The 24,711-nt window shown below is 65.4% G+C and overlaps 2 protein-coding genes across 6 annotated transcripts in view; one reads left to right on the forward strand and one right to left on the reverse strand.

The window, feature by feature from the left end:
- The window catches only part of FLNA (filamin A), a 25,511-nt gene continuing 800 nt past the window's right edge, over positions 1-24,711 (forward strand). The window contains exons 1-47 of one of the 4 annotated variants that reach the window (XM_082409414.1): positions 1-147; positions 3,207-3,694; positions 6,847-7,095; positions 7,201-7,298; positions 7,418-7,565; positions 7,949-8,067; positions 8,161-8,238; positions 8,330-8,492; positions 8,593-8,793; positions 9,253-9,390; positions 9,480-9,603; positions 9,722-9,858; positions 9,959-10,152; positions 10,289-10,402; positions 10,495-10,638; positions 11,367-11,490; positions 11,577-11,737; positions 11,824-11,914; positions 12,002-12,171; positions 12,422-12,539; positions 12,638-12,900; positions 13,126-13,723; positions 13,810-13,983; positions 14,069-14,231; positions 14,309-14,469; positions 14,562-14,732; positions 15,139-15,262; positions 15,352-15,508; positions 16,170-16,359; positions 16,515-16,538; positions 18,835-19,082; positions 19,166-19,261; positions 19,432-19,534; positions 19,622-19,762; positions 19,871-19,999; positions 20,193-20,366; positions 20,461-20,622; positions 20,716-20,919; positions 20,996-21,148; positions 21,265-21,387; positions 21,506-21,772; positions 21,909-22,046; positions 22,245-22,360; positions 22,887-23,019; positions 23,793-23,969; positions 24,134-24,352; positions 24,437-24,640. In XM_082409414.1, the coding sequence (XP_082265540.1) occupies positions 3,322-3,694; positions 6,847-7,095; positions 7,201-7,298; positions 7,418-7,565; positions 7,949-8,067; positions 8,161-8,238; positions 8,330-8,492; positions 8,593-8,793; positions 9,253-9,390; positions 9,480-9,603; positions 9,722-9,858; positions 9,959-10,152; positions 10,289-10,402; positions 10,495-10,638; positions 11,367-11,490; positions 11,577-11,737; positions 11,824-11,914; positions 12,002-12,171; positions 12,422-12,539; positions 12,638-12,900; positions 13,126-13,723; positions 13,810-13,983; positions 14,069-14,231; positions 14,309-14,469; positions 14,562-14,732; positions 15,139-15,262; positions 15,352-15,508; positions 16,170-16,359; positions 16,515-16,538; positions 18,835-19,082; positions 19,166-19,261; positions 19,432-19,534; positions 19,622-19,762; positions 19,871-19,999; positions 20,193-20,366; positions 20,461-20,622; positions 20,716-20,919; positions 20,996-21,148; positions 21,265-21,387; positions 21,506-21,772; positions 21,909-22,046; positions 22,245-22,360; positions 22,887-23,019; positions 23,793-23,969; positions 24,134-24,352; positions 24,437-24,640 (7,756 nt within the window). In that variant the 5' untranslated portion in view covers positions 1-147; positions 3,207-3,321. Of the gene's footprint in view, positions 148-3,206; positions 3,695-6,846; positions 7,096-7,200; positions 7,299-7,417; positions 7,566-7,948; positions 8,068-8,160; positions 8,239-8,329; positions 8,493-8,592; positions 8,794-9,252; positions 9,391-9,479; positions 9,604-9,721; positions 9,859-9,958; positions 10,153-10,288; positions 10,403-10,494; positions 10,639-11,366; positions 11,491-11,576; positions 11,738-11,823; positions 11,915-12,001; positions 12,172-12,421; positions 12,540-12,637; positions 12,901-13,125; positions 13,724-13,809; positions 13,984-14,068; positions 14,232-14,308; positions 14,470-14,561; positions 14,733-15,138; positions 15,263-15,351; positions 15,509-16,169; positions 16,360-16,514; positions 16,539-18,834; positions 19,083-19,165; positions 19,262-19,431; positions 19,535-19,621; positions 19,763-19,870; positions 20,000-20,192; positions 20,367-20,460; positions 20,623-20,715; positions 20,920-20,995; positions 21,149-21,264; positions 21,388-21,505; positions 21,773-21,908; positions 22,047-22,244; positions 22,361-22,886; positions 23,020-23,792; positions 23,970-24,133; positions 24,641-24,711 lie in introns of all 4 variants that reach the window. The other 3 variants (XM_082409412.1, XM_082409415.1, XM_082409413.1) reach the window with 3 other exon arrangements.
- The window catches only part of LOC309622302 (uncharacterized protein), a 14,782-nt gene continuing 14,656 nt past the window's right edge, over positions 24,586-24,711 (reverse strand). Inside the window, exon 4 of one of the 2 annotated variants that reach the window (XM_082409419.1) lies at positions 24,586-24,706. In XM_082409419.1, the coding sequence (XP_082265545.1) occupies positions 24,594-24,706 (113 nt within the window). In that variant the 3' untranslated portion in view covers positions 24,586-24,593. The remainder of the gene's footprint in view (positions 24,707-24,711) is intronic. The other variant, XR_014240693.1, reaches the window with a different exon arrangement.

A 24,711-nucleotide genomic window follows, 5' to 3' on the forward strand; every position in this document is an offset into this window, starting at 1 on the left:
CAAACAAGAAGGCGGGCGGCGGCGGCCCATTCGCGTGGAGGCGCGCGGCGCGCAGCGGACGCCAGCGGAGCCCCGAGGCGCTCGGCGCGGGCTGTAGGACCGGCCAGGCGCCACCCCGCGGTCGCCGGCCGCCCGCAGGGACAGCAGGTGAGGCCTCCGAGGCGGGCACCGAGTGGGACGGTCACCAAGCTGCTCGCGGAGCGGGAGCCCAGGGCCAGCTGCAGCCGGGTGCGTGAGCGCAGCCGCCTTCCCTGGTTTCCCCGGGAATCTATGTGTGTGCCCAGGAGTGTGGGAGCCGAAAGCCACGGGGGGTCCCTGAGAGAGAGGATGTCTGAGCGTTTGGCAGGATATGGGCTCTCGTGGGTGCCCGTGAGCGGGTCACTGCATGACTGTCCAGGAAGGCAAGGCCCTGAAACCAGGACACTGTGTGGGCTGAGCGCGAGTGACCAGCTGGAAGGACACTTCGCAGCCAGTATGCACCCTGGGAGGGCGACAGTGGGTACCTCAGTGACACCAGTCCTCTGGGCACCAACTGCCTTGGGTACATGGGGGCTGGCTCCTGGGCTGCTGTGCTTCACGGGGACCCGGGTGGGAGGGTGGCCAGGCCAGATTCTCAGGCTGCACCCTGTCCCAGGTTGGCTCTGAGCTAGATGTTCACACCAGCCAGGATGTGAGCGGCAGGGTCCCCAGATTCCCATGCCACCTGGTCCAGGAGAAGCAGGTGAAGTCCGCTGGCAGACCCACCTGCGTGTGCTCCAGGCAGCACTGTCGAAGTGGGAACTCAGGACTTGAGTGCTCTCACCTGCTGCACCTGGACTTGCCTGAGCAGCCCCTCCTGCCACTCTTCGGCTTTCTTCATCAGCCGAAGCACTCCTGTGGGAGGGCCTGGCCTGGAGTCTGAGGGCAGGAGTGGGGTGGGAGGCGGGGTGTGTCTAACATCCAAGAATCTACTCCAAATAAGGGAAAATATGAAAGAGCTGGATTTTGGCTTCCAAGGACTGCCCGATCTGGGGGCTTTGGGATGGGGCGCCACCTGGTGGTGATACTATGTCCCCTAGGGACAAGAACCCTCTACACCCCCATCACTTATCGCCCCCAAATAGGGAAACCCTAGGGCTGGAAGCCAGGGCACCCAGCTTCTGTCCCCCTTTCTGCTGGAACCGGCTTCTGGTCGCTTACTCTGACTCAGTTTCCCTGCTCTCTGAAGATTAAGGAATGAACACAGACCCAGTTGGATGGCAGTTATGGAGTGAAAATCAATTCTTGGTGTAATTCTGTCCTTGGGAACTTGCTTTCCAGTGGGGCAGGGGAATCAGAAGAACAACTCTCACCCCCTCTTGAATGGGGCCTGGTAGGGAGGGGTCCACACGGGTCCCCCTCTACAGCTCTCTCTCCCACCTCCATCCCAGTTCCCAGACACCCCAGTGTGGAGTTTTGTGCACGTGTGTCTGAAAGTGGTCAGGAGTGGACAGTGCACAGGAGGTGAGCCTCAGACTGAAAAACATCATTTGGACTCCATACCACCACCACTGGTGAGGAAAAACCAGTGGGGTGACAGGCAGCCCCTAAGCAAGCATGCTGGAGGGCAGGGGAGATGCCCGTGGAGACTGCAGCCCCACTGTGGGTGATGCAGATACCAGGGCTGTGCAAGAGTCAACCATATTTGGGCATGACGTGCTGGCTGACCCAGGGCCTCCTCTCCCACTGGTCTTCAGCAGATAACTTAATTACTGCTAGTCTGCGGGTCAATCTAAGAATCAAGCAGGAGGGACAGAGACATGCCTTTCTGGAAAAAAGATGTAAAGAAGGGAACATCCTGGAGAGGGGAGGTACACAGAACTGGGGCAAGTGAGTCCACTCTGGTGACAAAGCCATGAGTAAGCTGGCTTCTCTTCACTGAGGAGGGTGGCAGTGAATGTCCCAACAGGCCTCTTGCCCCTGTGCCTTTGCCGGTCAATGTCTCCCCACAGTGACCTCCCACGGTCTCCAGTTATCTACCAGAAAATTAATTTTGAGCAAATATCTCCCCATTGCCCTGGAGACACCATCCCGGCTCCCCAGCAGGCCTTGGCAGCCTTCCGTGGTTTGCCCCCTTCGGTCCCCTGGCCCCCCTGTCCTGGGGGCCCGCTCTGCACTACCACGGCCCCGAAGCCCACCGAGACCCAGGTGCTCAGAGCCCACCAAGTCTTACTGGAACCCCGGAGCAGGTCCCTCTGAGTCTGGAAGCCCCCACCCCCGCCCCCCGCCGCTGCCCGGCCGCTGGTCACACTGGGCTCAGGGGCCATTCCGACAGGAGCGGAAGCCCCTCCCGCCCCAGGTGGACAGCGGGTGGGTGAGGCGGGCACTCGCTGTCTCTGCATGCATCACACGGCGCCCTGTGCCAGTGCGCATCGGCACGCCCGGGCCCCTTCCAAGGCTGCTGGCTCCTGGAGTGCCGGTGGCCTCCTGGCCCAGTGCCCCATTTCCTCCCGGGTGGAGCGGGGAGGGAGGGAGGCGGTGGGGACCGGCGGGGCGCAGGTGCGCAGGCCAGGCCCTGCAGAGCGGGAAGGCGGGCTGGGGCAGGGGGTCTGGGGGTCTGGGGGGGCGGCCTAGGGTTCGTGCGCTACGGGCTTCCCTGGCGTGGCGCACGCGCGCAAAGCGCAGCCAGCAGCGCCTGGCCCAGACCTGCGCTCTCCAAGGGCTCGCCCTTCAGATCGGGCCCCTTCCGGCTGCTGCTGCTGCTGCTGCCGGGGCCGCCGGCTGGGGTGCGTCCAGGGAACCCCAAGCGCCGGAGCTCGGGGGAGAGGGGACGGCGGGGGGCTGCGGGGACCGAGCGGAGTCCACGTGACTCAGGGAGGGCGGGCCACCCCACCCCCCCGCAGGGGCCTTGGGGAAGGAAAGTCCCTTGTATGGTGTGCCCGCTGGAAGCCAAGCGGTCCAGCGCCAGACTCTGCTAAGCCTTTCCTCGCTGCAGCATTTCCTGCAGCGCAGGAGGGAGATTGCAGGACTTGAGCGCATCCTTGCCCGCTATGGGGCCCAACAACCCTTCCCGGAGCCTGGGGGTCGGGTCGAAATCGCCTAGGCGGGGGGACTCAGGGGGGCATTCCAACGGGTGGGGTGGGGCGGGGCGGGCACGGCCCGAAGCCCCACCCACGCCCACGCCCCGATGTGACTCCGCCTCCCAGCCCCGCCCCCGCCCGCATTTAAAGGGCTCGCTCTCTCCGCAGCGCAACCTCTGCTGTCTGCATCGCCCCGCGCTCGCTGAGGTGCCTGCGACTTTAATTAAAGGGCCGTCCCCTCGCTTCGGCTGCAGCACCGCCCCTCGGCTCCTCGCGCCTCAAAATGAGTAGCTCCCACTCCCGGGCGGGCCAGAGCGCTGCGGGCGCGGCTCCGGGAAGTGGCGCCGACACGCGAGACGCCGAGATGCCGGCCACCGAGAAGGACCTGGCGGAGGATGCGCCGTGGAAGAAGATCCAGCAGAACACATTCACGCGTTGGTGCAACGAGCACCTCAAGTGCGTGAGCAAGCGCATCGCCAACCTGCAGACGGACCTGAGCGACGGGCTGCGGCTTATCGCGCTGCTCGAGGTGCTCAGCCAGAAGAAGATGCACCGCAAGCACAACCAGAGGCCCACCTTCCGCCAGATGCAGCTCGAGAATGTGTCGGTGGCGCTCGAGTTCCTGGAGCGTGAGAGCATCAAGCTCGTGTCCATCGGTGAGGGCGCGGGCCGCCCGGTGGCGCTGGGAGGCGAGGGAGGGGGGCTCCGCGCGTCCTCCCATCTTCCCCGGGCTGACCCCTCGCAGACACCCCCCCTAAGCTGTGGCGCTGCCCCGGGAGTCCCCGGGGCCGCCCAGCTCCGTGTGGGCCTCGAGAACAAAGGCTCGCAGGCCGGCGGTGCGTGCGGACCGCTACGCGCCCCCGCCCGCCGGTCCCCGGCTGGCCCACGCCCAGGCTGAGCTCACATCCTCCACAGGCCGCGCCCCCGCCGCTGCGCCCGCGGTGGGAGAGGGCCTGGGGGGGCGGGCACTGGCCAAGCTCTGGCCGTGCGCCTAGTGCCCCATCTCTAACGAGGGGGAGGCCGGGGCTCTCCACCCCCTACAGCAGTTTGGAGAGGGCCCTCTGGGCTTCAGGCACCCCTGTGGTTCCTTAAACAGGGGGTTGAAGCTTGTGGGTCCCATTGTCTAGTGCCCTCCAGTGAAGATGGCTCATACCCCAAGTTTAGATCTCCTTTCGGGAACTAGGGGGCCAGAGAGGGCCATAGCTAGCAAAACAGCACCTGAGATGGGTTTGGGCGCTGGCCAGTGAAGGGAGCTGGCTTGTAGTCACTTAGATACCCAGTTACTGTCGAGCTTGTGCCAAACGCTTGCCTCCATGTAGGACTTGCTTTCCTGCATCTAGAATATGCAGGAGTTGTTTGGGAGGTACTCCAGCATGTGCTGGGCTCGCTGCCAGCCCAGTGTTCGTGTCACCGGGCTGGTGAGGCTGGCCTTGATCGGGCCTACTGCATCATCCCAGGCACTTCGGAGATGAGAGCCACACAGGGACAGGCACCAGAGCTGGCGACTTCGGGGGGCGGGGAGACGCGACAGGGAGAGGAGGGGCATGAGCTTTCTTTCCTTCAGAATCGAAAGAGGCCTTCCAGTTGTCCCTACAGCCCTGGCCCGGTCCATGCTGAGCCTGAGAAAAGGAGGGACCGAGACTCAGGTGCCCCCAACCACTCAGGGCAGGTCTCAAGGGCCCCACCTCTTTCTCTGGAATGCAAGTCGAGGCCGAGGCCCACCCCCCAGTCCCAGCCTCAGTCTAGCCAAGCTGAGTCATCTCTGAGCCTTGGGTGGGGGGGCAACCGGATGTGGGGAGGCGGGCCACACCCCAATTGTCTGGGGGGGGGGTCTCCTCCTCCCCCCCTCCCTCCTTCTCCTCCTCTTGTGAGCTGGCTGGAGCAGGCCTAGTTCCCAGAGCTTTGCCATATAAGGCAAAAAAATGTTGGAAAGCAGCAGTGATTAGGGGAGGGAGGGGGCAGGCTGGCCCCGGGGGCTGGGGAAAGGGGGTGGGATGGGGCGGGGCCATCCAACCAGTCAGTCTCTCAACTCTGAGCCCGGTCCTTCCCACCCTCTTTTGTGAGGTGGATGGGAGGGCCTAGGCCAGCCTCCTATGGACCGGGGTGGGGAGGGCCCAGCCCCATGATGGCTGATGAGCTTGGCCTTGTGTTTCCCCTCGTGGGTCATAGTGGACCTCGGGCCTGCTGAGGGCTTGTGCTAGACTCAGGATTCTGCGGGAGGGAGCCTGGCGGGAAGGCCCGGCTGCTCCTGCGCCCTTGGTCTTGTCTGAACCTTCCCGTCACCCCTAGCCTGAAGCCCCCACTCCACCCTGCTACCTGCCATCTGGGGACAGTGCAAGGCAGTGGTGAGGGACCGGGACCAGCCCCAGTCTAGGAGCAGGAAGGCCGCTCTGCTTTGAGTGGCATTGAGCTGGTCCGCAAGGTGCTGCCCACTGGATTCAGAGGCTACCTGCCATTGATGGCCCTTTTGGTGGCGTCCATCCCCTTCTCCCCACCCCTAAGTTGACTCACTAGACAAGTATTTTCTACTGATTGTTGGGGAATGGTAGGTGGAACACGCCAGCAGGGATTCCAAAGATGAGCAGCCCTCCTGAGTTCTCAGAGAACCCCCCCCGGCCCCCCCCATCGCTTGAGGAGGCTGAGACCCAGAAGGGCCTTGGGTGGGGCTCAGAGCCCAGAGGGATTGCCATGGTGATGGGGTACAGGGTGCCCGCCCTAACCACTTCCCCTGTGGTGAGCTTGGCGGCCACCAGCCTGCAGCCCAGTGGCCCGTTAGGTGGCGAGGAGGGCGGGCAGCAGCTGAGCAGGCTCTGCTGAGGCAGCGGGACTTGGGGACCCCACCCATGACCTCTGCCACCCAGGCTCCCAAGCTGGGCCCTGAGCGCCCAACCCAGGCTCACTGGCTCCGCCCTCCCCCTTCGGGCTGGGTGAGGGGCCCCTGGAATGTGTCCTGCCCGTCATCCTGGCTGGCAGGCCATCCCTGCCGGGCCCCAGTGAGTCAGGGCCATGCAGCCCAACCACTGGTTCCTTGGGGCTCCCAGCCCCTCCCCCTGCACCAGGGCTGCTGCCCAACTCCCAGCCTGGCTCTGTTGGGGGAGGGGGAGCACTAAGGCAGTGGGGGGGCGGGGCTCACACCCTCCACCCAAAGGGTCCTTGCCCAACGCCTCCGCTTCCCCGGCCTCATGCCATCCACCCGCCCCCGCGACCCCAGGGCAGCAGCCGTATTTCCCAACCTCTCCGCCCGCCTGCCTTCCTCTTTCTCAGTGCCAGGTCAGGGGCCCTGGCGTGGCGTCAGGGGCCTGGGGCCCGGCTGCTCCTCCTACCCGTTTCCTGGAGATCCCTGGGGATGGGCGTTGGGCCCCTGCAAAGCACTCATCCCACTCACTCTCCAGAGCCACCTTTGGGGAAGGGCGCTTGTCCCCAGGCCTCCCCTGGCCCTGTCTGCTGCCTAGGTCTGTCTCCTGTCCTTCCTCTGGGTCCCCACGGCCCCAGGGCTTCCAGCAATGCCCCCTCATTGTGCTGTATTGTCACCATGTGTCTACAGGTGTTTGGCCTCTGAACCTCCTTCATACCCCCAAAGGGGCCCTGGGCAGAAAGGGCCCCGACCCACACCCCACCCTGCCCCACGGGGGCCTCCGCCTCCTCCCTGGGGCCTGCTGTGCTGCCACATTCCCCAGTGCCTGGGAGTGGCCTGACACCCTGAACTTGCACCACCCCCCAAAGCCACACGTGCGTGTGTGTGCGCGCACGCACGGGGACTCCCGGGCCGGCCCTGCCCACCCAGCGCTGCCACTCGTTCCCCTTACAGACAGCAAGGCCATCGTGGACGGGAACCTCAAGCTGATCTTGGGCCTCATCTGGACCCTGATCCTGCACTACTCCATCTCCATGCCCATGTGGGACGAGGAGGAGGACGAGGAGACCAAGAAACAGACACCCAAGCAGAGGCTCCTGGGCTGGATCCAGAACAAGCTGCCACAGCTGCCCATCACCAACTTCAGCCGGGACTGGCAGAGTGGCAGGGCCCTGGGCGCCCTTGTTGACAGCTGTGCCCCGGGTGAGGGGCATCGGGGGGGCCGGGGCCGCCTGTAGGGGGGTGGAGGGGGTGGCCTGCAGCCGGGTCTCGTGGCCCCCCAGACTCATGGCCTTCCTTGCCTCGCAGGCCTGTGCCCTGACTGGGATTCCTGGGATGCCAGCAAGCCCGTGAACAATGCGAGGGAAGCCATGCAGCAGGCCGACGACTGGCTGGGCATCCCTCAGGTACGCTCCGCCGGGCCAACCGGGGCCGCCTGGGGGCCAAGGTCCCAGTGCGGGGCGGTGGTGCGTCCCAGGACCCTGAGCCTTGGAGGCCAACTGGCTGCTTTTTCTGCGCGTGACAGGTGATCACCCCTGAGGAGATCGTGGACCCCAATGTGGATGAGCACTCCGTCATGACCTACCTGTCCCAGTTCCCCAAGGCCAAGCTGAAACCAGGGGCTCCCCTGCGGCCCAAACTGAACCCGAAGAAAGCCCGAGCCTATGGGCCAGGTGAGAGAGCCGAGCGGGGGGTCCTCCTGCAAGGTGACCTCCTCCCTGAACGTGAGCTCCTGGGGAGTCTGCAGTCACGTGGCTGCCGGGTTATCAAATGCCCCCCGTGAGTCAGACAGGAGTGGGTCAGGGCTGGTCAAAACTGGCCACTGGCTCTGTGTTCCCCCCGCCACACCAGCCCGAGGCAAACTCAAGCCAGCGTTCTAGAAAACAGGCTTAGGCCTGTCCCACGGCAGGAGCGCAGCTGGGACTGAAGGCCGGGTTCTGCGCGCTGGGGTGTACACCGAACTGACTCACCCCATTCCGAACGGCCTGATGGGGCTGCGGTGGGGGTGCGTCAGCCCTCACAGCCAGCCTGTGGCTTCCCCCCCATCCCCGGGCAGGCATCGAGCCCACAGGCAACATGGTGAAGAAGCGGGCAGAGTTCACCGTGGAGACCAGAAGCGCTGGGCAGGGAGAGGTGCTGGTGTACGTGGAGGACCCAGCCGGGCACCAGGAGGAGGTAGGGCGGCCGGCAGGCAGGGCAGGGCGCTGCCGGGACCCCGTGCGGAGGGGCCGCTCTGAGCAACGGCTCACGGACTCCTTCCCACCCTAGGCAAAGGTGACCGCCAATAACGACAAGAACCGTACCTTCTCTGTCTGGTATGTCCCCGAGGTGACGGGGACTCACAAGGTGAGCCCTCAGCCCAAGGGGAGGCCAGTGGCGAGGGCAGTGGCGAGGGCGCCCCAACCCTGCCCTCACGGTGCGCCCCTCCTTGGAACAGGTCACCGTGCTCTTTGCCGGCCAGCACATCGCCAAGAGCCCCTTCGAGGTGTATGTGGACAAGTCCCAGGGAGATGCCAGCAAAGTGACGGCCCAGGGCCCTGGCCTGGAGCCCAGCGGCAACATCGCCAACAAGACCACCTACTTTGAGATCTTCACGGCGGGTGAGGGGAGGGTGCCGAGGCCGGCAGGTCTGGGGAAAGAGCCGCGGGGGCGCGGGCGCGGCCTGGAGGCTCCGGGATCTGAGCCGATGCCTCCCGACAGGAGCGGGGACAGGCGAGGTGGAAGTGGTGATCCAGGACCCCGCAGGACGGAAGGGCACCGTGGAGCCTCAGCTGGAGGCCCGGGGCGACAGCACGTATCGCTGCAGCTACCAGCCCACCATGGAGGGCGTCCACACGGTGCATGTCACCTTCGCTGGTGTGCCCATCCCTCGCAGCCCCTACACTGTCACTGTTGGCCAAGGTAGGCCAGTCCCGGCCGCCCCCCCGCTGGGCACGGCTCCAGCCCCGCGGTCTCGGAGGGGGGCAGCCGGGCAGGTCCCGTTCCAGCCCCCGCCCCGGCTCCCTGGGCTTCTGTACTTCCGCTGTGCGGGCGCACTCTTTCTGGCCCGGCTGGGACCCTCCTCCTCCTCCTCCTCTCGCCCTCTCCATCTCTCTCTCTCCACGCTTTCACCTTCGGAAGAGCTCGCTCCAGCTGTCTAGAAACCTGCTGCTCTCTGCTCTGCCCACAGGGTCAACGGTACTTGGATCTGTCTTCCTAGGGGCGGGTGGGCGGGGGGCTGGGGGCTGGCGTGGCTGGAGCAGGTGGGAGGAGGCCTGCCATGTCCAGTTCTTTCTTACGCGTCCCTCACCGGCCCTGTGGGAGCAAGGGAGGGGTCGCCCGCGCCAGCTCCCCGCAGCTCAGCCAGCCCTCTGCCCACAGCTTGTAACCCAGGTGCCTGCCGCGCCGTCGGCCGAGGCCTCCAACCCAAGGGTGTGCGAGTGAAGGAGACTGCCGACTTCAAGGTGTACACGAAGGGCGCAGGCAGTGGGGAGCTGAAGGTCACCGTGAAGGGTCCCAGTAAGTTGGCCTGTGGCTGGGCTGGGGTGGGCGGTGCCAGTCCCCGGCCACCGCTGGGCAGGCCTGAGGCCCTCCGTTGTCTCCGGCAGAGGGCGAGGAGCGCGTGAAACAGAAGGACCTGGGGGATGGTGTCTATGGCTTCGAGTATTACCCCATGGTCCCCGGCACATACACTGTCACCATCACGTGGGGCGGCCAGAACATCGGGCGCAGGTGAGGCCCCGGGCTGAGCGCTCAGAGGTGGCGCGCTCCTCCCTCTGCTGGCTTCGGGCCGGCCCCCCCTCCAAGACGGGGCCCCTTGGCACTCCCCTGGGTGGCTCTCTCCTTGCAGTCCCTTCGAGGTGAAGGTGGGCACCGAGTGTGGCAATCAGAAGGTGCGGGCTTGGGGCCCCGGGCTGGAGGGCGGCGTCGTCGGCAAGTCCGCAGACTTTGTGGTGGAGGCCATTGGGGACGACGTGGGCACCCTGGGTAAGTTGGAGGCTGCGATGTGGGCACCTGGGGGCAGAGGCTGGTGAGGGCCACCCTCCCGAGGCTCCAGGGCACTGACGGAGCTGGCGGCTGTTGTCAGGCTTCTCGGTGGAGGGCCCGTCGCAGGCCAAGATCGAATGTGATGACAAGGGCGATGGCTCCTGTGATGTGCGCTACTGGCCCCAGGAGGCTGGCGAGTATGCCGTGCACGTGCTGTGCAACAGTGAAGACATCCGTCTCAGCCCCTTCATGGCCGACATCCGCGAGGCGCCCCAGGATTTCCATCCTGACAGGGTAAAGGGCGCGGGCCGCTGGGCTGGGTCTCTGGGCTTTGGGGCCCTGGGCTGGCATTGCCGGCAGCGTGCTCCTGCCACTCTGTGTTTGGAGGCCAGCACTTGGTCCCCTGAGATCTGAGTGGCCCCCCCATTAGGTGAAGGCACGTGGGCCTGGATTGGAGAAGACGGGCGTGGCCGTCAACAAGCCGGCAGAGTTCACGGTGGACGCCAAGCACGGCGGGAAGGCTCCTCTCAGGGTCCAAGTCCAGGTGGGGTGCCCGTCTGTGGGGGGGGGCAGGGTGGGCAGGTGCCCAGACCCGGGCACTGACCAGGAGGCTGCCCGCGCCCGCCCACTTTCCAGGACAACGAGGGCTGCCCCGTGGAGGCGGTGGTCAAGGACAACGGCAACGGCACTTACAGCTGCTCCTACGTGCCCCGGAAGCCGGTGAAGCACACGGCCATGGTGTCCTGGGGAGGCGTCAGCGTCCCCAGCAGCCCCTTCCGGGTGAGCCTGCCCTCTGCAGGCCTCACACAGGCCTTTAGCCCACCTCCCTGGGCGCCTGCCTTGCTCTGGTGCGGCCCTCTTCGATGAAACTCACATACCGTACAGCCCACCCCTTTCAGTTAAACAACTCGCTGGTTGTGAGTAAGTTCAGAGTTGTGCGGCCATCACCACAGTCGAGGATGAGGACATTTTCACCGTCCCCCAGAGAAACGCCTCTACCCCCCAACTGCCCCCGGCCCGAAGCAGCCACTCACCCGCTTTCTGGCTGTGCGGTTTACCTTCTCTAGACATTTACTGGGGACGGACTCCCAGGCCCTGTGGCTTTTTGTGTCTGGCTGCTTTCACTCAACGTCGTGTTCGCGTTAGTTCACCCGCCGCATAGCACGAGTCAGTGCCTCCTGCCTTTCCACAGCCGAATGGTGCTCCATCGTACGGATAGACCACATGTTAGGCGTCCAGTCATTTGTTGATGGGCATTTGGGGTTTTTTCACCTTTTGGCTGGCGTGAGCAGTGCTGCCATGAACGCTCCAGTACAGGTGTCAGTGCAGACGAGCGACCTCGTCGCTCTGGTTGGATAGGTAGCGAAGGGTGGCGGCATTGCAGCAGCGTGTGGTTGCTTTACACGTCACTGTTCAAGCAGCCACCAGGCGACTCCCCAGGGTGGGCACGCCATTTTGCCCCTACTCCAGACTGGTCATGCCCCTGCACTTGCCCCCGTGCCCTGCAGGTGAATGTGGGAGCCGGCAGCCACCCAAACAAGGTCAAGGTGTACGGCCCAGGAGTGGCCAAGACGGGACTCAAGGCTCACGAGCCCACCTACTTCACTGTGGACTGCACGGAGGCCGGCCAGGGTAAGGCCCTGCCTCGAGAGCGCGGGTGGGCGAGTGGGCGGGGCGTCCCCGTGAGGCCCCAGCCTCCACTCCCTCCTCGCCCGCAGGTGACGTCAGCATCGGCATCAAGTGTGCCCCCGGCGTGGTGGGCCCCGCCGAGGCCGACATTGACTTCGACATCATCCGCAATGACAACGACACCTTCACGGTCAAGTACACACCCCGTGGGGCAGGCAGCTACACCATCATGGTCCTCTTTGCTGACCAGGTGGGTGCTGCCACTCCCGGCCCCTAACGCTGCTGGGTGTTGGGGTGCTGCTCTCCTCTCAGCCCTTCTCCTCCTGCCCCCTGCAGGCCACGCCCACCAGCCCCATCCGGGTCAAGGTGGACCCCTCCCATGACGCCAGCAAGGTGAAGGCCGAGGGCCCTGGCCTCAGTCGTACCGGTGAGGACAAGTACCCCATGGGGAGGTTGGGGAGCCCTGAGGGGGTGTGGGGCAAGGTGCCCCTACAGGGTAGCTGTGTCTCCTCAGGTGTCGAGCTTGGCAAACCCACACACTTCACGGTCAATGCCAAAGCTGCCGGCAAAGGCAAGCTGGATGTCCAGTTCTCGGGGCTGGCCAAGGGGGACGCGGTGCGTGATGTGGACCTCGTTGACCACCATGACAATACCTATACCGTCAAGTACACTCCTGTGCAGCAGGTAGCTACCTTGACCCCCTGTGGCCACGCCTGTCCATACACCTGCTGAGCCCGTGGGCCCCTCACGTGGTGGGCTGGGTGGGCAGCTCCAGGGGGCTTCCCGCCCACTCTCGTTTTCCACCTGGGAGAGAGCGGGCATGGAAGTCCAGGGGGTGCAGTGGCAGAGAGAAGCCATTGTCTCTGAAGCCCCCTCCCCATGCCCAAGTTGGGAAGCCATGACCCACGACCCTGCCCTTCTGTACCCTTCCCAGGGCCCAGTGGGTGTCAGTGTCACTTATGGAGGGGATCCTATCCCCAAGAGCCCCTTCTCGGTGGCGGTGTCTCCAAGCCTGGACCTCAGCAAGATCAAGGTGTCCGGCCTGGGAGAGAGTAAGTAGTTGGGGCCTGTCACAGCCAGCCACTGAGCGTGCCCCGGGGCTGCCTGGGCCCGTGTCACAGTTCTCTCCTTCCTTTCATCGTGTCAACAGAGGTGGATGTTGGCAAAGACCAGGAGTTCACAGTCAAGTCGAAGGGTGCCGGTGGCCAAGGCAAAGTGGTGTCCAAGATTGTGGGCCCCTCGGGGACAGCGGTGCCCTGCAAGGTGGAGCCAGGCCTAGGGGCTGACAACAGCGTGGTGCGTTTTGTGCCCCGTGAGGAGGGGCCCTACGAGGTCGAGGTGACCTACGACGGCGTGCCTGTGCCTGGCAGCCCCTTTTCTCTCGAAGCTGTGCCCCCCACCAAGCCTAGCAAGGTAACTGGGGCGTAGGCGCCACCCCCTCTCTTCTCCAGACTCGCCCTCGCCCCTTCTCATTTTTGTCCTTTTGAGCGGTGGCCCTGCTCAGGCCTGCCTGTGCCCGTCTGGCGGGGGAGGGGAGCCAGAACGAGAGGAGGCAGGCGGAGTCAGGCTGGGGGTCTGAGGGTCGAGGGTCAGGGAGGTGGCGTGGCTTTGGCTCCTGACCTGCCCCTCCTCCCGCAGGTGAAAGCCTTTGGGCCGGGGCTGCAGGGGGGCAGCGCAGGCTCCCCTGCCCGCTTCACCATCGACACCAAGGGCGCCGGCACAGGCGGCCTGGGCCTGACAGTGGAGGGCCCCTGTGAGGCCCAGCTTGAGTGCCTGGACAACGGGGACGGCACGTGCTCTGTGTCCTACGTGCCTGCGGAGCCCGGGGACTACAACATCAACATCCTCTTCGCTGGCACCCACATCCCCGGCTCCCCGTTCAAGGCCCACGTGGTTCCCTGCTTTGACCCGTCCAAGGTCAAGTGCTCGGGCCCCGGGCTGGAGCGGGCCACCGCCGGCGAGGCGGGCCAGTTCCACGTGGACTGCTCGAGCGCGGGCAGTGCAGAGCTGACCATTGAGATCCGCTCCGAGGCGGGGCTGCCAGCCGAGGTGCACATCCAGGACCACGGCGATGGCACGCACACCATCACCTACATCCCCCTGTGCCCCGGGGCCTACACTGTCACCATCAAGTACGGCGGCCAGCCCGTGCCCAACTTCCCCAGCAAGCTGCAGGTGGAGCCCGCAGTGGACACCTCAGGCGTCCAGTGCTATGGTCCCGGGATCGAGGGCCAAGGTGAGAGGCCTCCCACCATAGGGCATGCGAGCAGGGAGAGCCGGGGCCCCTGGAGCCCCATTCTTCCTCTCCCTGCCCCCCTGCAGGCGTCTTCCGAGAAGCCACCACTGAGTTCAGTGTGGATGCCCGGGCTCTGACGCAGACCGGAGGGCCGCACGTCAAGGCTCGCGTGGCCAACCCCTCGGGCAACCTGACCGAGACCTACGTGCAGGACTGTGGCGACGGCACATACAAAGTGGAGTACACGCCTTACGAGGAGGGTGCGTGCTGCGGCGCTGGAGGGATGGGCTGGGGGCGGGGGCAGGGCGACCTGGGCTCCTCCTGACCCAGCCTGCCCTCCTGCAGGACTCCACTCTGTGGACGTGACCTACGACGGCAGCCCTGTGCCCAGCAGCCCCTTCCAGGTGCCCGTGACCGAGGGCTGTGACCCCTCCCGAGTGCGCGTCCACGGGCCGGGCATCCAAAGCGGCACCACCAACAAGCCCAACAAGTTCACCGTGGAGACCAGGTGAGTGAGAGCCCCAGAGGCAGGGGCCGCAGTGGGCCTTGGAACCCAGGGGATAACGGGCTGTCTGTTTGGACCAGGGGAGCTGGCACAGGGGGCCTGGGCCTGGCCGTAGAGGGCCCCTCCGAGGCGAAGATGTCCTGCATGGACAACAAGGACGGCAGCTGCTCGGTCGAGTATGTGCCCTACGAGGCTGGCACCTACAGCCTGAACGTCACCTACGGCGGCCATCAAGTGCCAGGTGAGGAGGCAGGTCAGCTGGGGCCGGGCTGGGACCACCCGTCCGCCCTCCACTCTGTATCACACAGCTGCCATCCCTCTGCCCACCTCCAGGCAGTCCTTTCAAGGTCCCTGTGCACGATGTGACAGACGCGTCCAAGGTCAAGTGCTCTGGGCCTGGCCTGAGCCCAGGCATGGTCCGTGCCAACCTCCCTCAGTCCTTCCAGGTGGACACGAGCAAGGCCGGCGTGGCCCCGCTGCAGGTCAAAGTGCAGGGGCCCAAAGGTGAGTGTTCCTGTGCCTGGGAGCGGGGGTCAGGTCAGGAGAGTGTGGTCCTCTGAGGGAGGGGACCCAGCACACGGCGGGGGCGGGGGGCGGGGCCGGTGGGCAGGCAGTTGACGGAGGAGCCTCAGGTGACCCCAGAGCCAGTGCCCTGGGGCAGGGGACCAAAAGGAGGTAGAAGAGACAGGACTCGGCCACTGAGCAGATGTGGCAGGCGGGAGGCAGGTAGAGCGGGCAAGGGTCTGAGATGTCACAGGGGCTCAGGGCTGTTCTGGGGACGGGCAGGTGAGGGCAAGTCGAGCCCCCCTGGGGTGAGGGCTGGGTGCGTGGCCCAGACTCGGCTTTCTAGTGTGGTGGGACTAGGGGCCCAGGGCACCGGCTAAGGCTCTGTCTGTGGGACTGGGGCCAGGCCTGGTGGAGCCAGTGGATGTGGTGGACAATGCCGATGGCACCCAGACCGTGAACTATGTGCCCAGCCGTGAGGGGCCCTACAGCATCTCAGTGCTGTATGGGGAAGAAGAGGTGCCCCGAAGGTAAGAGGCTGGGCCCTCTGCCTGTGGGGAGGGGCCTGGGCTGGGCACCAAGAGCCTTCCTGACCGCTCACAGCATCCTGGCCCAACAGCCCCTTCAAGGTCAAGGTGCTGCCTACACATGATGCCAGCAAGGTAAAGGCCAGCGGCCCCGGGCTCAACACCACTGGCGTGCCCGCCAGCCTGCCTGTGGAGTTCACCATTGACGCAAAGGACGCGGGGGAGGGCCTGCTGGCGGTCCAGATCACGGTGAGCTGGCCGCGCGGGTGGCCGCCTGGTCCTGCTGTTTTGCAGCTCCGGGCACAGGGAAGGCGAGGGAGGGGAGGGGCCCAGGCTGGAGCGGGGTGCAGCGCGGGGTCCGCGGCCTGGGGCAGATGGGCCAGTCCGGCTCTCTGGTCTCCCTTAGGAGCCGTGCCAGCCAGGGCAGGCCCCCCCGCCACACAGGCTTCCCCACGCACGCACTTGCTCACTTCTGATGTCACCAAAGCCCTTAGTGCCTCAGCTTTTCTGCCTGTAACATTCTCTGGGGCCAGGTATTAAGGCTAGGACTCTGAGATCTTCGGGGGAGCTCGTCCTAGTGCTGGGGCAGGCCCTGGGGTAGAGGATGGGAGCTGAGAGGTCCTCGTGGGGGTAAAGCAGGATGGGCGCCAAGTCCCTGGCCCTGCCTGTTATCACGCAGGGTGGGGAGGGGGGCACTGGGCATTTTGGCGCTTCCCTTCTGGACCTTGCCCGTGGGGAAGTAAAGGACAGTGGTGGACGCAGGCAGCCGTCTTGGGCCATGGTGGTTGAGCGGCTCGGAGGCTGTCCCTGCAGCAGTGGTGCTTGACGCTTGGTCCTTTGAGAGGGCCTGAGGGAACCCCGGGCCTGGCTGGGCTTGGGCCAACTGCCTCCCCTGTGCTCTGCCACACAGGACCCTGAGGGCAAGCCCAAGAAGACGCACATCCAAGACAACCACGACGGCACGTACACGGTGGCCTACGTGCCAGACGTGACGGGCCGCTACACCATCCTCATCAAGTATGGTGGTGATGAGATCCCCTTCTCCCCGTACCGCGTTCGGGCCGTGCCCACTGGGGATGCCAGCAAGTGCACCGTCACAGGTGAGCCAGCCCGCCAGCGGCCACGGCGCTCAGCACGGGGCTTGGGAGTGCCTGTGTGCAAGGGCTCGCTGCTTGGGGCGGCGTGTGGGAGTGGGGGCCGCCCCCTTGAGTGACTCACCTGACCTTTCTCCTTGCTCTCTGCCCTCTCACCTCAGTGTCAATCGGAGGTCACGGGCTAGGTAAGCTGCTTGCTGGGGCCACTCCCAATGCCCCTCCTGCCCAGAGGGCAGCTTCCTTTCCTCTTCCGTGCTGATTCCCAGGACAGTTCCAGCTGCAGCTCTTGGCAGGGACAGAGGGGGGAGCTGGAGGGTTAGGGCCCAGGGGGGCCTCCGGAGCTGAGCATGAGCGCTCCGGCCCTCCCCCTCTCTGGGCCTCCGTTTCCCCATCTGAGAAGTCGGGTTGCAGCTGAGAGCTTTGGGGTGAGGTGCATCCTGAGAGGCACCCCCCTGGGGGCTCTGGGGTCTGGGGATCTTGGCTTCCCGGGGAAGTCCCGGGGGCGGGCAGCAGGCCCTTTCTTTTCACTTCCTCTTTCCGCGTCCAGGGCTCTCGCGTGGGGTCTCCCCCAAGCAGCGGGAGTCCCCGGCCCCGGCCGGATCCACAGACCCCCATCCCCACCTCCCGGGGGCCTCTGCGTCCCAGGCCGGGGGAGGTGCAGGCTGCATGAGTGGGTGGGGCTGGCTGGTAGTGCCGTAGCACCAGCGTCGACTGCTTGGGCGGCCAGCATGGCGGGGCCCGGCCCGGCCTCAGAGCCCCAAAGTGCACTCGGTGGCCCCCCTCCCCCCCCTCCCTCCCCCTATTCCCCAAGCAGTGACGTTATTCAGATGGTCCCCAACCAGGCACGGAGGTTCTCCTGCTCAGGCATGGGAGGGGAGAGCCAGCCCCAGCCAGGGACACCAAGAAGAGGCAACGACTACACGGGAGCCTCTGAAGGCTGTCGGCCTGGACCTTGGCCGAGGCAGCCAGGGAGAAAGTTAGAGGGTGGCTGGGGCTCCACGGCAGGGGCTCGACGACTTTGGACAGCAGGCCTCGGGGTCTGAGATGCCAGCCCTGCGTGCCTAGGGCAGGGGGTAGGGCCTTGGGGGGCAGGGGCAGGGGCAGGACTGGGCTGAGGGAGTGGTCTCGGTTTACCTGGCCACTGTGTGCAGAATGGAGACAGGGCGCCCAGCTGGGGAACCGAAGTCACTTCTGGACCAGTCGGAGGGGTGGCTTGGGCTGGGCTGCTGGTGGTGGGGCTTGAGGGGGAGCCAAATTGGGGGGTTACTTTGAGGATGGAGCAGCTGAGGGGCTGGGCGCTGGGCAGGGAAAGCGGGGAGTCGGGGCTGACCGTGAGGTTGGGGCCCGAGCTACTAGCTAGGTGGCAGGTCCAGGTTCTGAGCCAGGGAGACCAGGTGTGGCTGTGTGCGAGGTGAGGCCTCCCAGGGCAGGGGGGGCAGCAGGGGGGGCCAGGTGTAGAGCTCAGGAGAGCCGCGGAAGGCCAGCATGGAGCCCAGCAAAGTGGGAGCCCTCGGCGGACAGGAGAGTTCAGTGGCAGGCTGGCCGGGGGACCCCCTTGCACTCAGCCCTCGAGCTGGTCCGGTGCTCCCAGCTGCTTCCCCGGCAGGGGCCGGGCTCCAGAAAGCACTCGTTGCCAGGCCTCACAGCCCACAGCCCCCCCGAGCCTCCACGGCTGAGCCCAGATCATAACGTCACTGTCCCTCCCCTCTCCTCGGGCACTCTGGGGCCCCGGAGGCTGCTCCGCTGCTCTGCTCTCGCCACCTCGCAGCCGCGGCTCTGGCTCGGGCCTCCTGCCCCCCTTCGCCCTGGGTGCTGCCACTGCCTGCTGCGCTGTGCTGCCTCCCTGCTTCCCTGCTCCCAGCTCCCTGCCTGCGCCGGGCCGCGCCGGGCCGCCCCTCTCTGCAAGCCTCCGGTCGAGCGAGCGTTCTCAGTTGTCAGGAAACTCCAACTTCACCTTCAGGCCCGGGGGCGGGGGGCGAGTGTCACGTTCCCCACGCTGCAGCAGGACTCCGCCTCACCGCGTCCGCACACGGCACTGGGGGCCAGGGCCAGGCCGCGGGGGCGAAGGCAGCTGTGGGCCCAGCCGGAGCGCTGGCGCCGGTCAGCATGGTCCACGGCGCAGGCTGAAGCCAAGTGGGCGGGGGCGGTGGCGGCAAATGCTTGTGCCCTGATGGCGGCGGTGGCCTCGTGGGCTTCCCGGCCCTTCCTTCCTCTCAGACTCCTGGGTGCCACCCGTTGGGCCTTTCCCATGTGGGGGACTCCCCCGAGACAGGACTCCCAGGCTTGAGGTGGCTCGGGGGAACCTTTCCTGCCTTCTGAGAAATCACTCACCATCCCAGCTTGGGGGGGCGGGGGCGGGAGGCCTGGCTGTGCTTGGTGGTGGCAGTAAGAGGCCTGGGCGGGTGGCAGGTGGACAGGAGTGGCCCGAGCGCCGAGCTCATGCACTGGCCCCCCCTTTGGGGACCCACCCTGCCCCACCAGGCGCTGGCATCGGCCCCACCATCCAGATTGGGGAGGAGACGGTGATCACCGTGGACACCAAGGCGGCGGGCAAAGGCAAGGTGACCTGCACCGTGTGCACACCCGACGGCTCTGAGGTGGACGTGGACGTGGTAGAGAACGAGGACGGCACCTTTGACATCTTCTATACGGCCCCCCAGCCGGGCAAATATGTCATCTGCGTGCGCTTTGGTGGCGAACACGTGCCCAACAGCCCCTTCCAAGTGACGGTCAGGAGGGGTCAGGGGTGAGGCGTCCGGGCGGGACTCATCTGCGATGACAGAGTCTCCAGCTGTTGTGCGTTGCTCTGCAGGCTCTGGCTGGAGACCAGCCCACGGCACAGCCCCCGTTACGGCCTCAGCAGCTGGCCCCACCGTACACCTACGCCCAGGGCGGCCAGCAGACCTGGGTATGGCCTGGCCCACCTCCTCCCAGCCCTAGGGGACACTCGGGGACCGGCCAGCTGGGTGTCCCGTGAGGCCCTGTTCTGCCACCTGTTAGGAGGGACCCCAGATCCTCCCACACGGGACTCCCTTCCCTCCTGCAGCTCCTCACTCAGGCCCTCTGTCTCCACTGCAGGCCCCAGAAAGACCCTTGGTGGGTGTCAACGGGCTGGATGTGACCAGCCTGAGGCCCTTCGACCTTGTCATCCCCTTCACCATCAAGAAGGGCGAGATCACTGGTGAGCGGGGGCGGGAAGGAGCTAGGGGGCCACAGAGGCCAGAGTGTGCCAACGGGCTGCCCTGACCCGGGCCCCACTGCCCTGCAGGGGAGGTGCGGATGCCCTCGGGCAAGGTGGCGCAGCCAGCCATCACCGACAACAAGGATGGCACCGTGACCGTGCGCTACGCACCCAGCGAGGCCGGCCTGCATGAGATGGACATCCGCTACGACAACATGCACATCCCAGGTGCGCCCCCCAGCATGCCACCACCACCTTACAGGGGCGTGGGGCTGGGGGAGGGGCTTGGGGGCAACACGAGGCCCCCATTCCACGTGGCCCCTCTTCCTGCCTCAGGAAGCCCCCTACAGTTCTATGTGGATTATGTGAACTGCGGCCACGTCACAGCCTACGGGCCTGGCCTCACCCACGGGGTGGTGAACAAGCCTGCTGTCTTCACCGTCAACACCAAGGATGCGGGAGAGGGTGAGCGGCAGCTCTCGTCTTGACCTGCCTGTGTGTCGCGGGCTACTGTCAGCCGGTGGGGGGGCTGGACACTGGAGATGCTCCCCAGATGAGGCTCCCTGCCCCACCCCCGGCCTCTGCTTGCCCGTTGGGGCTTCTCATTGGCGCAGTGTCCCTGGGCACAGTTCCCACCCTCACCCACAACTCTCTCCAGGGGGCTTGTCCCTGGCCATCGAGGGCCCATCCAAAGCAGAAATCAGCTGCACTGACAACCAGGACGGGACGTGCAGCGTCTCCTACCTGCCTGTGCTGCCTGGCGACTACAGCATCCTGGTCAAGTACAACGAGCAGCACATCCCGGGCAGCCCCTTCACTGCCAGGGTCACAGGTAGGTGATACCCAGCGCAGTGACAAAAGGAGGCGGGTGGCAGGGTGGGTGCAGTCTCCCTCTGCCTGGACACACAGTGACCGTCCCCCGCCAGGTGACGACTCGATGCGCATGTCCCACCTGAAGGTGGGCTCTGCCGCTGACATCCCCATCAATATCTCGGAGACGGACCTCAGCCTGCTGACAGCCACGGTGGTGCCGCCCTCGGGCCGGGAGGAGCCCTGTCTGCTGAAGCGGCTGCGCAATGGCCACGTGGGTAAGAGGCTGGGGAGCAGGGCCTTCTGGGAAGGGGGGAGGCTGGGGGTGGGGGCACGCCTCTCCCCGGCTGACAGCCCCTCCCCGCGTCCAGGGATCTCATTCATGCCCAAGGAGGCCGGGGAGCACCTGGTGCACGTGAAGAAGAGTGGCCAGCACGTGGCGAGCAGCCCCATTCCCGTGGTGATCAGCCAGTCGGAGATCGGGGACGCCAGCCGCGTGCGGGTCTCAGGCCGGGGCCTCCACGAAGGCCACACCTTTGAGCCTGCGGAGTTTATCATCGACACCCGCGATGCAGGTAGGTGGTGGTGGTCTGGAAGCTGGGGTGAGCCCACTGTACTTGGCCCCCCGGCTCAGGGGTGTCCCTCCCGCAGGCTATGGTGGGCTCAGCCTGTCCATCGAGGGTCCCAGCAAGGTGGACATCAACACAGAGGACCTGGAGGATGGCACATGCAGGGTCACCTACTGCCCCACGGAGCCTGGAAACTATATCATCAACATCAAGTTCGCTGACCAGCACGTGCCTGGTGAGTGAGGCACCCACGCACCTTCCCCATGGCTGGGCAACCCTCCTTGCCACGCCCCAGGGTCCACCTGCAGAACGTAACTTGTGTGGGATGTGGGTTGTGCCTTCTTCCTGCAGGCAGCCCCTTCTCCGTGAAGGTGACAGGCGAGGGCCGGGTGAAAGAGAGCATCACACGCAGGCGACGGGCCCCTTCGGTGGCTAACGTTGGCAGTCATTGTGACCTCAGCCTGAAGATCCCTGGTAGGAGCTACAGGAGCCAGGGAGGGTCCCAGGGAGTCCTAGGTGCCAGCCCGAGGTGGTCCCAAACAGAGGGGTGGGCCCTCGGTCTCCTGCTCACCAGGCTGTCCCCCACCTACAGAAATTAGCATCCAGGACATGACAGCCCAGGTGACTAGCCCATCAGGCAAGAGCCATGAGGCCGAGATCGTGGAAGGGGAGAACCATACCTACTGCATCCGCTTCGTGCCCGCTGAGATGGGCATGCACACCGTCAGCGTCAAATACAAGGGCCAGCACGTGCCTGGCAGCCCTTTCCAGTTCACCGTAGGGCCCCTGGGGGAAGGGGGAGCCCACAAGGTCCGCGCCGGGGGCCCTGGCCTGGAAAGGGCTGAAGCTGGAGTGCCAGGTAGGCCCACTTCCCGCGGGGCTCTTGCCACTCCTGGGCGGGGGCTGGGGGGGAGGAGGGGGCTAGCAGCCATGCTTGGCGGGGGCCGATGCCAGGGGAGCAGCCCTCCGTGAGGACACACTGTACCTTCCCGCAGCTGAATTCAGCATTTGGACCAGGGAAGCTGGCGCCGGGGGCCTGGCCATTGCTGTCGAGGGCCCCAGCAAGGCCGAGATCTCCTTCGAGGACCGCAAGGATGGCTCCTGTGGCGTGGCCTATGTGGTCCAGGAGCCAGGTACTGAGATGTGGCTGGGGCTGGGAGGCAGCACCCGGGTTTGGGTGCTGGTCTGGGTCTACGCGGACAGCCCTGCCCAGCTCCCACCCTCCACCTTGAGGTCCCAGGGCCACTCAGGCTGTTTGTGGGAGGCGGCAGGCTCGAATGCTGACAGGTGGGGACCTCCCGGCACGATCTCTGTTCTCTCTCCCTGCTCAGGTGACTACGAGGTCTCAGTCAAGTTCAACGAGGAGCACATCCCCGATAGCCCTTTTGTGGTGCCTGTGGCTTCTCCGTCTGGTGACGCCCGCCGCCTTACTGTTTCTAGTCTTCAGGTGAGGCACCGAGAGAAACCGCCCGCCTGGGGCTCCTGGGCCCGGCCAGACCAGAGCCGCCGCACAGAGCAGGCCTTGGCCCTGTGTCGAGTGACCCGCCCAGCCCAGCTCGGGGCGCCGGGCTTCTGCTCTGGCCGGGTGCAGCCCACGCTTGGGGTCGGAGGAAGTACCCCTGACCGTCGCGTGGAGTTTTTCTCGTGTCTCAGCTCTAAAGGCTTTGAACAGAAGCCTGTGCCCCTTGAGCACCAGGGCTGAGGTTTAAAGAGGGACAGCCTGCCAGGGCTGAGTGCTGCCCGCAGGGCGGGGCCACCCCCCTTCCTGCCGCCCGGTGTGTGACTGTAGAGCGTGGGTCTGGGAGCGGGGGTGTGTGCCTGTAGCTTGCTGCCCCTCGAGAATCAATGGCTCTCCCTCTTTAAACCAAGCTGGACGCCAGATGGGTAAGTGCAACCCCGTGGGCCTCCTGCTTCTGGAGCCCTGCCTTCCCTTGCCCCGCCCCAGCCCCTAACCGCGTCTGCTGTGCTTCCAGGAGTCAGGGCTAAAGGTCAACCAGCCAGCCTCTTTTGCAGTCAGCCTGAACGGGGCCAAGGGGGCGATCGATGCCAAGGTGCACAGCCCCTCAGGAGCCCTGGAGGAGTGCTATGTCACAGAGATCGACCAAGGTGAGGCCCTGTCCCTTCCCGGCCACCCAGCCGTCTGCCCTGGCCCCACTGGGAGCAGTGGGCCTCCCCCGGGCCTGGCCCACTGGCTGGAAGCAGGCTGAGAGTACAAAGGGAAGGCACAGACTCCGGAAGCAGCTGAGACAGGGCCCAGAGGCCTGGGCTCCTTCAGCCGGGCTCCTTCAGCCTTCAACTTGTGACCCAAGCCCTTGGGGACCTGGCTCAGCAGCCATGCTGCTAGAAAGGAAAACGCCTTCTGCAGGCCGTATAGCGCAGTCTCTTGAGGGAGAGACCTGAAGTCCAGTGATGGGGGCTGCCCAGGCGCCTGGAACCTGGGGACAGGCCCGGGACAGCCCCGGGGGTGGGGGGAGCTGCTCAGCCCAGTTTCACTAGTTCACAGCCTAGTCCTGCCCCTTCCCAGCTGCGTGACCTCAAGCAAGTTCCTGCCTGTCTCTGGGCCCCAGTGAACACGTGGGGGATAAGGCACTCATGGTACCCTTTGGAGAAGGAGGCATCGAGGCGGGCGTTTTGCCTACAAAAGATTCCAGTCCGAATGAGTCCTATCAGTAGCTTGGGCATCTAAGCTTCACCCCTCAGGCTTCAGGACGTCTGTGCAGTGGGGTGTGGGTGCCCACACGGTCTCCAGAAAAAGCTGAGTGGGCCCCCTAGACCTGCTGGGCTCAACGCTGGCGGGCAAGGGAAGCCCCTCGCCGATGCCAGCTGCTCACTTTTGGAGGAGAGACCCCAGGCCCACAGCACGCTCCTCTGCTCCTCAGATAAGTACGCCGTGCGCTTCATCCCACGGGAGAATGGCATCTACCTGATTGATGTCAAGTTCAATGGCACCCACATCCCTGGAAGCCCCTTCAAGATCCGAGTTGGGGAGCCTGGGCATGGAGGGGACCCAGGCCTGGTGTCCGCTTACGGAGCTGGCCTGGAAGGCGGCGTCACAGGTAGGTCAGTGGGTGCAGCTTCCGGTGTGTGAACACAACTGCTCGGGTCCCTCCTCCGAGCTCTCAGTGACAACAGGAGGCGTGCGGAGGTGACAAGGCTACACTGGGGGGCTGGGGTGGGGAAACAGGCCAGGCCAGCTCTGCCTAACCTCCCGTGCCCCCAGGGAGCCCAGCTGAGTTTATTGTGAACACAAGCAATGCGGGCGCTGGTGCCCTATCGGTCACAATCGACGGGCCCTCCAAGGTGAAGATGGATTGCCAGGAGTGCCCTGAGGGCTACCGCGTCACCTACACCCCCATGGCACCTGGCAGCTACCTCATCTCCATCAAGTACGGCGGCCCCTACCACATTGGGGGCAGCCCCTTCAAGGCCAGAGTTACAGGTGAGCCTTGTACCAGACTGCTGCTACCCAACCCAGTGCATGACACTCTGGCCACCTCTCAGCCCCGCCTGCTCTGCCCTGCAGGTCACCGTCTGGTCAGCAACCACAGCCTCCATGAGACGTCATCAGTGTTTGTGGACTCCCTGACCAAGACTGCCAGTGCCCCCCAGCATGGGGCCCCAGGCCCAGGTCCCACCGACGCCAGCAAGGTGCTGGCCAAGGGCGTGGGGCTGAGCAAGGCCTACATGGGCCAGAAGAGCAGCTTCACGGTGGACTGCAGCAAAGCAGGTGGGCGTCCAGGCCGTAGCCCGCTTCCAGAAGATGAGGCTGGAAATAAGAGCAGCCAGCCAGTGCCTGGG

The sequence above is a fragment of the Balaenoptera borealis genome (assembly GCF_965194805.1).
Source record: "Balaenoptera borealis genome assembly, contig: HAP1_SCAFFOLD_2043, whole genome shotgun sequence".
NCBI classification, from domain to species: Eukaryota; Metazoa; Chordata; class Mammalia; order Artiodactyla; family Balaenopteridae; genus Balaenoptera; species Balaenoptera borealis.